This window comes from Cetorhinus maximus, chromosome 26 (assembly GCF_964194155.1).
Source record: "Cetorhinus maximus chromosome 26, sCetMax3.hap1.1, whole genome shotgun sequence".
Taxonomy (NCBI): domain Eukaryota; kingdom Metazoa; phylum Chordata; class Chondrichthyes; order Lamniformes; family Cetorhinidae; genus Cetorhinus; species Cetorhinus maximus.
The window spans coordinates 34,027,209-34,037,981 of NC_135904.1; the positions used below are offsets into that span (position 1 = coordinate 34,027,209).

Sequence of the window (10,773 nt, forward strand, 5' to 3'; positions counted from 1 at the left end):
ATTTACAAGATAAGCAGTTTTCGCCAAAGTACATTAGAACCAGAGTGAGGAGACACACTTGTTGAAGGCAGTAGCCCTTAAGGAGGCGTTAAATTGACGCCTATTCAGATGAACATCAAAGACTCTAAGCACTTGTCAAAGAAGAGTGGGAAATTCTCCCTCAATGTTCCTCCCTCATTGAAAATCACCACAAACTGATTAACCAGCCATTTATTTTGTTTGCTGCTTCAGAAACCTCGTAGTACAGAAACTTGCAGCTGCGTTTGCCCATATAACAACTGACTGACATCAAGGATACTTCCTTAGATGTGAAGCTCTTTTGGATATTCTGAGGATGTGAAAGGCAAGTTCTTTCTAACTTTTATTTTACTGACGCAAAACACAACAGGTCAGTGAAGACAGAAAGAGTACAACAGATACTATAGAGATACAGAGAGACAAAAGGAGAGGCAGAAGGTGGGGGAGAGTGAGGGAGGGAGACAGAAGGAGGGAGGGAGAGAGAAAGAGAGGCGGAGAGAGAGACACAGACAGAGGGAAAGATTGGAGAAAGACAGATGAAGGGAGAGAAGGAGGAAGAGAAAGACAGAGTGACAGACAGAGAGAGAGAGACAGAGGAAGGAAGAGACAGAGAGAGAGAGATATATAATATGTTACAAAAGTATGATAATCTTCATAACATTATTCTGGTTTATTGTCAAGTAGGTTTATGGGTGTGAGCATAGATGGTTCTGCCTGTGTGACTTAATTACATTTGGAGTCAGGAAGACTGCAAGCTTAGAATTATCAAAAGAAGTTAGGTGTAGAAATGTACCTTAAATGCTAATAAGTAAACATGGACGCTGTCTTGACATGTATGGTGTGAAGGGAATTTGCATTTTTAGATAATGAAGGAGTTGTATGGATTTCAAAGGGATGTTAAGATGCTTACAACTAGCCAGATAAGTAAGGTCAAGCAGTGTGTTTATTTTTCCCAAAGGTTACTGACAATATCAGCAACATGAAAGTTTTTATATTATGGGAAAGGTACATTTCCAAACATGTATGGAACAATGGAATTTACAGATTAAACAGAGATAAACATATATAAAGGGGATTGAAAGGCTATGTTGGGGAGCCATGTAAGATCTAACAGGAGTGTCTGAAACAGCCTTCAGGAAGCCGCCAACCATTTGTGCATAAGTCTGCTGTGTCCAATAGATAAAATTGGAGACAAGCTTTTGGAATTCTACTGTCAAGTGGGTACTGTGGTAACTTGCTGGCTTGTTTTTTTGAAATTTAAAACTTATTTTGGACTGTTGCCTTTAATGGGGTCTGTAATTGGGAGTCAGGCTAATCAAGAATGTTAAGATTTGTTATAGCAGTAAGTAATTGTAGTCTCATGTATGTGCTTGAAATCTTTTCTTTTGTTAATAAATATTTTAATTTAATTTTTAAAATCTCTAAAGGTCTTAGTGGACTCATTGCTTCTGAATTCAGTGCACACATCTCGTAAATACATACAAATTGCAAAACCATTGTAATAGCGCAACCAAATTTCCCTTGTAGACTTGGTCCATCTGATACACATCATCTGCCACATCATAACAAAAGGGAAAGGGAGAGACAGAAGGAGAGAGACAGAAGAAAGGGGGCAGAAAGACAGAGGAAGAAAAGGAGAGGGAGAAAGAGACAGAAAGAGAGAGAGGGAGAAACAGAGTGAGGGAACGAGTCAGAGGGAGGGAGAGAGAGAGCCAAAGGGAGAAAGAGGAGAGAATTGATTGAGGGAAGGAGAGATGCATCAAGGCAGGGAGAGAGATGGAAGGAGAGACAGATGAAGAGAGGGAGAGCAAGAAACAAACAGCAAGAGACCAACAGAGAGAAAGGAGGAGAATGGGAGACAGTGAGGGAGGAGGGAGAGGGGTAAACATGGGGAGACCTGGAGAGAGAGATTTGAAGATAGAATAAACAAAGTCACTCTGGATACTCTCCGTGTATAAGTCTCAACCCCTGTTCAAGGTTCTACCCTCACATCCCAACCGACCTCAAAGTGTAGGACATATAGAAGAGCCACTGCTGAATCTCTAGGTTTAACTGTTCCTGCCAGATGGTGTAAAATGGGTATCGACTCGCTGTCAGATGTTTACCACCTGGTAGGAACAGTTGGAATTGACGCCGTATTCAATGTGTCCATCCCTAGCTGTAAGTTTGTGTTTTCTAAGATTTTCCGGACAGCGGGTGAGATAACACAACCCAGGCAGGAGCTTAGGAACCCCCACTCTCACTGTTTGTAGTAACTTGAATGTGTCAGCTAACAAGACAGAGCCCAGTATGGAGAATATCAAATTACCAGCTGTTCAGTAGGTATTCTCTGTGGCATTGGCACATCGACAGTTGGCATCTCACTGTACTTGGGATATGCTTTCATTGCACAGTCACTGATCCTGCTGTTCTTTGGGATAGAGGCTTTGATCTTTACTCTCTCACAGCCTGCTGTGGAGCAGAAAGCAAACTGCTCGCGGTTTTTGTGGGCTTTCACTTTCAGGAACAGGAGCCTTTGGGGTCAAGGGAGAAATCAGTTACTATATCACTGGGAGTAGCTTTATGAACGCAAGTTCACACTGAAATGGTAAAGACAACACATTTTCTGACAGAAGAACGCTGTGCCAATATAATAGTTCATCCTTAAAATAAAAATAGGCTCACAGATATGGCTTAACAATAACAGCAAAGATGAGTACAGAACAAAGGTTTTCAGTTAACTTCATTGCATCTCAACGCTGAGTATCCTTTATTCGATGGTGAATATTAAATGCAGCTCTACTAGAATTATTCCGGATTGTAATATAAAGGCAGCAAATGAGACATGGAAAGATATGATGGACGCACCCAGTATCCTCATCCAAGAAGTAGTAGGCCCTGCCTGGGTGATCACGATCCAGGTTGTCCATCTGGTATGTCCTCAGGAAAGACCCAGTCTTGAATGTTCTTTTTGATAAGCGATTATGAATATCCGATATTATGTTAAACGTGCTGCCTTGAGGATAGCAAAGCCCCACTCGAATCCAGTCATTCCTGACAGTGATAATAAATATCAGAGATGCAATTACAAGCTATGTTATATTTAACTTACAAGTCACGGATAGCTGTTGAACACTGAATCCAGGGAGCCCTAATAAACATTGAACCAGTCCAGTGCACAGTTTGTTTGCAGGCTTCTAGTTTCCTTAATGCTTTCTCCACTGGGGACTCCTTGAGTGGGATCTGAGCTCAAGCCTCCATGCCCAATAATATGGACCAGGTTCACCCCGCTGCTGCTGTTATGTATTGGGCACCTGCCTACACACTATTCACCCAATGAGTAACATCCCATTCATTTCCTCTCCCATCGTTCTAACAGCACAACCAGACATGGCAGAATATCCCAACAGACAAAGTTCAATTCAACATCGCATTTTTAAAAATACTTATGCATGCTTGACACTACCCAGTTTAGTTTCAATTAGGTTTTACAGGAGTTTGCCCAGGTACCAACTCTACACGGCAGTCCAATACTCAATATACAAACAGGTAGAGTCTCTCATGAGTTAACGGAACTTAAGTTTGTTGATACGATGCACAACTGAGCCCATGAAAGATGACTTACTGGTTGAAGTTGATGAGCCATATGGTAACCTCCTGTGGTGCTGGACCATCCCAGTGTACAGTGTATCCTTTCTGTAGCATAACGACAGGCTGATATTGCTGATAATGAGAATGTTTGCCCAGTGCACCTTTTAAATAGAGTGGCTTATCGGGGTACTCATCCTTGATCATCTTCAACTTCAGGCTCGATGGCCGCCTGGCCTGAACGTACACCTTAAAGCAAAAAGACTAAAAATCATCCTGAGAAACTACAGCATGGCTCCTTTAATTCAGGTAATTCGATGCTTTAGCCTGTCACAAAGGAAAATGCAACGCAAGTCATTTTCCCAAATCAAGTTGCCAGGAATGATCGCGCACACCAGAGGTTCACATCGGAGATTCAGTCCGGCAGGTACTCGAGTTTCCAATATGTGCTGCCAATTACTGAAGCTCCCGCAGGAAGCATAATCGCAGCAAATTTAGCCCCGAGCTCATCTCTGATATTAAAATACAAGCACGTCAAAATATTCTTCAATAAGGTACAGAGCTATGTGCCTAACAGAAGCACATTTCCAGACCCCAGGCTCAGAGGCCAGAGTGAGTGATTTCCAAGTGTTTCAATTTATTTTTTGTCCATTGTAAGTTAAGCTGGAAGCCCTAACTTGTAAAATGTATCCTCTGGAACATTCAGCTGAAACTCAATCATAAAAAATCTGCCTTCCTGAAGGGCAATTTGAAACCAGAATATCACCATTAAAAAAAAAGATTTTCCAGGTGTCAGTTATTTTGTACAGATGATCCAGTGAGCTGACCTACAGGAGAGCGCTATGCCCAATGTTCAGTGACAGTGTGAATTGTAACCAGCAGGAAACGACCAAATTACAGCTCACTCAACAAATTAAACAATGTAATATCAGAAACGGTTTGTACCCTGAGAGAGTATGAGAATTATTTGAAAGAAAGGTGGAAAACAAACATCATCCTTTGCTCACTGGGCAGTACTCTCATTTCCAAGTCAGGAAAGTCACAGGTTCAAGCCCCATGTCAGAGACTTGAGCACGTAATCTATACTGACACCCCAGTGCAGTAAGGAGGAAGCACTGTACTGTTGGAGGGACATAGTTGTATTGTCACTGGGCTAGTGTTCCAGAGACCCAGGGTAATGCTCTGGGGACCTAGGTTCAAATCCCACCACGGCAGATGGTGAAATTTAAATTCAATAAAAATTTGGAATTAAAAGTGATTGTTGTGAACCCATCTGGCTCACTTACCCTTTTAGGGAAAGAAATCTGCTCTCCTTACTTAATCTGGCCTATATGTGTTTGACTCTTAAATGTCCTCTGACCAAGGGCAATTAGCAATGGGCAATAAATGCTGGCCTAGCCAGTGATGCCCACATCCCATGAACTAATGTGCCATCTTTTGGATGAGGTACTTAAACTGAGTCTCCACCTGTCCTCTCGAGCAGATGTAAAATCTGATTTCTCCTGGTGTCCTGGCCAACATTTACCTCACAGCCAAAAGAAAACTATCTCATTGCACCTTGTGCAGCCACATTTTTAAACTCGCTGCCTCTCTATTTCCCTCTCTCATCCTTCAAGATGCCCCTTAAAATCCTGCTCTTTGACCAAGTTCCTGTTCACCAATCCTAATACTTCATTCTTTGGTTTGATGTCATTTTTATCTGGTTATATTTCCGAGCGGTGCCTTGAGCTTAAATCTGCCATGTACGGCAGACATGAAAATGGAGTTGAGGCCACAATCAGATCAGCCATGATCTTATTGGATGGTGGAGCAGGCTCGAAGGGCCGAATGGCCTACTCCTGCTCCTAAGTCCTATGTTCCTATAACTGCAAGCTCTTTCTATCGAAGTTAATACAGTGAAAAAGAAACAAAACGATTTGGGTAACCTCTATTGTGCTGACTCTACTGAAAGTCATATGCCACGAGTGCATGATCTCCTGATACGTGCACCCAGTATGCGCCAGGACCTGGCACAGTGAAATTCTCATGCAACTGAGGTAAAACTGGAACATTCACAATGTTTTCCCGTCTCCCACTGGAGCTTTAGTTTCTCCACTGATTTTCCACAGTTGCGGCAGCAGATGGGAAAGAACTCCTTGGAATAACTAGCCTAGCATTTTGATCCCATGAAGCCACGACAAGAATGTGGAATGTGAACATGCTTTGTGCTTCCTCCCCATTCAAAGATAGTTCTCTAGGTGGAGGCTACTGCTCATTGTTCAACTTGCTCTTAATTCATGGAATCATAGAATGGTTACAGCACAGAAGGAGGCCATTTAGCCCACTGTATCCCTGTTGGCTCTCTGCAAGACCAGCTCAGGTAGTCCCATTCCCCCGCCTTTTCCCTATAGCTCGACAAATCTTTCTTCTTCAGGTAATCCTCCAATTCCCTTTGGAAGCCACCAGCACACTCTCAGGCAGAGCATTCCAGAACTGGACCACTCCTGCATAGAAAATCTTTCCTCTTGTCACCTTTAATTCATTTGCTATTCACCTTAAATCAGTGTCCTCTGGTTCTTGACCCTCCCTCCAACAGGAACAGTTTCACACTATCCACACCATCCAGACCCTCGTGATTGTGAACTCTTCTATCAAATCTCTCAGCCTCTCCTGTAAGGAGAATAATCCCAGCTTCTCCAATCTGTCTATGTAACTGAAGTCCCTTATTCTTGGGACCATTCCCCTGAATCTTTTCTGCACCCTCTCTAATGCCTTCACATCCTTCTGACAGCGCAGTACCCAGAACTGGACACAGTACTCCAGTTCAGGCTGAAGCAATCTTTTATGTTTTGTTGCCTTTGTATTCTATGCCTGCATTAATAAAGCCCAGGATCCCTAATGCTTTATTAACCGCTTTCTCAGCCTGTTCTAACAGCTTCAACAATTTGCACATATCCCCAGGTCCCTGCACCCCCTCTAGAATTGTACCCTTCACACTTGACACAGTTCTTAAACATATTTTTTTAGCAGGGGTTAACTCTAATAAGCAGGAAGTAAGCCTCATATCTCTTGTGAGACACCAAAGGGGGATGGTGGGGTAAGGAATCTTCTAGCCACTTAGTGCAGCCACATTGTAAATTTCCACTGACATTTTGTTCTTTAAGAAGGAATGTATGATTTCACTTGAGATAACAGAAAAATATCTTTACAAACATGATTACAGAGTTGCTGCACCAGAGCAACCAGTGAAACTCTTGCCCTCCCATTCCTGGGAATCAAGATATGCTGATTGGAGAAGTTACAGAAAGTGCAGAGGACAAAGGGAGTTCATTGAGTGATTCCTGAATTGCGGGGGGAGGTTCTGGGTGGTTGGTGTTAAAATCCTCGGCCCCTTATCCCCATCAATACACAGGGTAGATACTAAGCTTAAGGGGGAAACAACAGGGAGTTTTGAACAGAAAAAGGTGTGAATGAGATGAAGATTGAGAAAGATAAGGTTTCATTCTGTTGCCATTCTAAGATGGTCACCTGGGAGAGATACAGTCAGAATAAAAACAGTTCGCACACTCTGAACAGTCCATAGTGGAACAATTTGATCTCAACAATGCTAATGGAGTGTTGGAAGCTGAAATTGTGTAAATCGAGTGGATTTTCCTTGTCTTGCTTCGAATGCCTGGTTACAAAGTGGGGAAGGCAATCTAGCATGAAGGATTTTTGTCTTTCTTCATTCTTCTCAGGTGGATATCGCTGGCAGTGTTGACATTTATTGCTCATCACTAACTGCCCAGAGCAGCTGGTGGGCATCTGAAACCACCAATAGTGGCTGGCTAGGCCACTTCAGAGGGCAGCTAAGAGTCAACCACATTGGCTGGAGTCACGTCTAGGCTGGACAGGGTTTCGTCCAACAGATTTCCTTCCCTAAAAGGAGAACTGTGAACCAGTTAGATGTTTACAGCAATCCAACAGCACACAACAGGAAGTGGAAATCGGGAATTCTTTTCCCTAAAAAGCTGATGAGGTTGAGGATAAACTGAAAACTTTAAAACTGAAAGTGATAAATTTTTGTCAGGAAAGCGTATTAAGGTTATGGAGCCAATGCAGATAAATGGAGTAAAGATGCAGATCAGACATGACCTAAATGAATGACGGGACAGGGTTGAAGGATCGAATGGCCTCCCTATGTCACTCTATATTGAAAGAAATATATGACTATTCCTTTATCTAAGTCATTTATAAATACACTAAGAAGTTAAGGCCCCAGTATAAATCCCTGAGAGGGCACCATGAGTCACATCCTCAATTTGAATACATTGGAGCTCAAAGGTTACGGGGAGAAGGCGGGAGAATGGGGTTGAGAAACTTATCAGCCATGATTGAATGGCGGAGCAGACTCGATGGGCCGAATGGCCTGATTTCTGCTCCTATGTCTTATGGTCTTATGGAATCCATGTTGATGGTGAAGGATATAGTATTTATTTTGCAATTGCCTGAACCTTAGTTCTTTGAAACTTGCAAGAGTCTCCCTAGTATTTTCAACTGTAAATTACAACCTCTGTTCTGCACAATCGAACTAGACTGCTTTCTCTCTCCTCAGATGCACCTGGACTCCAGCAGCAACAAAAACGCATCAGAGTCCAAGCAGTGATCCTCCAAATGGCACTAGCGCAGCCCCCTAACCAGCTCTAGCTCTGCAAGTTAATGAAACCCCACTGCATGAGCAGGAACTGAACACAGAGCATGTGGCACCTCAGTCAGCTGAGGGGGAACTTGAGGGAATAATGAAAATGAATGTAAGCGTCCTGCACTTGCGACCCAATGAGAAAAGCAGTTAGGAGGTAGACTCTCTGACTGTCAATCTACCCTTTCTGTAGGAGTGGATGCACCTGTAACTCTTCCTAAATAAAGCACAAGTCAACCCTTGAATGGAGCTGAAATTTATGCTTTGATAAATTCTGCCCCGTTTAATTAACCGGAATGATTCAGGAGTGAAAGAGTTATTGAACGCTGTGGCTTTGGCAGCCATGGGGAGAGCAGCTCCAAACAGCGCGCCTTTAATCTGTCTGCTGCTACTTCACAAAGTTATGTAATTGTCTTTTTGAAGACTGTGAATTTCCTCAGACGTTGTTCCATTATTTGCATGGTATCCTGGCCAAGTAGGCCTTCTCCCTTGAATTTGTCCTTCTGTCACTCTTTGTGCATTCCAATCTCCAATTCGTCCTTCTGTTCCTCAGAAGGAATGATGTCAACCATGATAAACAAGACCACCATTCTGCTATTCAGCTGCTGGATTGTTCCTTCATTTGATTTATTAATCTTTCTGACCCACACTCAATATTCTCCTTAACCGTTATTTGATAGCTACCCGCAGAAACTAGTACCATGATGGAACCAGCAACCTGACTGTTAAAGAGAGACCTCAAAGGCAACCTCATTAGTTAACACACACAATGCAGTGCTTGATATGGGTGTATGTGCAGATCCATTCATTTTAATGATTGGAAAATCATGCAGGTCAGGTCCACTTACATCTAAGACCCAATTCTCAATAGGTGCTCCCACCGTGCAAAGCTTTGCACCAGGGCGTTAACTCTTAGGTTTTCCTTGCCTTGTCCCAATCCATTATACTCAGCACTGCAGACTGGGCAGGTTGGCATCAAAATTTTCTACATATTTCAAGATTTATCAATGTAAAATTAAGTTGAATTCAGAAAAAATAATGCCTCTTGAAAAATGTCTGAAAAATTACAAGTTAAACATTTCATTTAATTATTGGACACATGAGCCACTTTTGTATTATGTCATCTTTTACAGATGGGAGCACTTGCATTTTGAAAATTGCTTCCTATGATTTCTGGAAGGAAAGTTGTGGGAAGAATGTCAATAATTTCCAGGACCATAAATTTGTCAAATGATTCCTACTGTGCTAACTGTAAGGGATCCCTTTCATTTAGTAAGACAAGAGTGCAAATGGGCATCTGAGTAAGATTCTTTATTTATTCTTCATGGAATGTGTGTGCCAAGGCCAGTGTTTATTGCCCCTCCTTAATGGCTGTTGAGAAGCAGTATCTTGAAAGCCCATTTCAGTTAAGAGTCAGTCACGTTGCTGTAGGTTTGGAGCCACGTGTAACCACAGACCAGGTAAGGACGGCAGATTTCTTTCCCTATAGGCCATTAGTGAACCACTTGTGTTTTTATGACAATCAATGCTAGTTTTATAGCCACCATTACTGAGACCAGCTCCCAATTCCAGATTAATTCATTGGAATTATTTGAACTCAATTTTCACCAGCTGCCATGGTGGGATTTGAACCCACGTCTGCAGTGCATTAACTTGGTCCTCTGGATTACTAGCCCTGTGACATCACTGCTACTCTACCATCTCCCCCTAGATCTCAAGTAATTTACAATAACACTGCCATTGGTCTTGTAAAGACCCGAGAAATGTGGACCACAAGAATAAAGTTCCTTCCTCACCTGTGCGTAGTGACCACTGCAGATAGCGGATCTCCAGTCTGGCACATCGATACAGTCCGCATGTCTGAGCAGCCAGTTATCATGTTTAACAATATAGGCACCGGGAAACTCCGATACTGATCCGTCCACATCGTGCAGGATTGTCGTTTTGTCACCATCCAGATCCAAGTGGTGGAACCAGGGCCCTGGCTCGCCAAAGAAGATTCGCGATGTAATCTAAAAGGGCAAGACCCAGAATCGTTACACAGAAACACCGGAATTCGCATTGCTGTAAAATAAGAAAGAATAGGACAATTTGTATTTATATAGTGCCAGGAAGCCCAAACTGCTTTATAATCAATTAAGTACTATAATGTCTAGTCATTATAATGCAGGAAGCGCAGTAGCCAAGCTGTGCACAGTGAGATCCTACAAACAGCAATGAGATAAATGACCAGAAATTCAAGTCTTGATAACATTGGTTAAGGGATAGATATTAACTACAAGAACAGGGAGAACTCCCCAGATCTTCTTTGAAGTAGTGCCATGGGATCTTTACATCCACCTGGGACGTCAGGGAGGGGGATCTCAGTCAATGACGCAAAACAGGGGAGATTGGATGAGCCACCTGTTTTATGCAACACCCAATATCCAGTTATGTTACAGTTAATGAAATCCAATATCAGGCACTGTGTATATCAGGCAGCTGATCCAATATCACCCATGACGAATTACTACCCAGGGGACTCAGTTTAA

At 42.6% G+C, this 10,773-nt stretch overlaps 1 protein-coding gene across 2 annotated transcripts in view; it reads right to left on the reverse strand.

Moving 5' to 3' along the window:
* Positions 1-10,773, reverse strand: part of cemip (cell migration inducing hyaluronidase 1) — a 246,588-nt gene that overhangs the window by 11,954 nt on the left and 223,861 nt on the right. For both annotated transcript variants that reach the window (XM_078530479.1, XM_078530480.1), the window contains exons 22-25: positions 10,039-10,254; positions 3,623-3,834; positions 2,866-3,051; positions 2,327-2,531 (exon numbers count right to left, since the gene is read on the reverse strand). In XM_078530479.1, the coding sequence (XP_078386605.1) occupies positions 2,327-2,531; positions 2,866-3,051; positions 3,623-3,834; positions 10,039-10,254 (819 nt within the window). The remainder of the gene's footprint in view (positions 1-2,326; positions 2,532-2,865; positions 3,052-3,622; positions 3,835-10,038; positions 10,255-10,773) is intronic.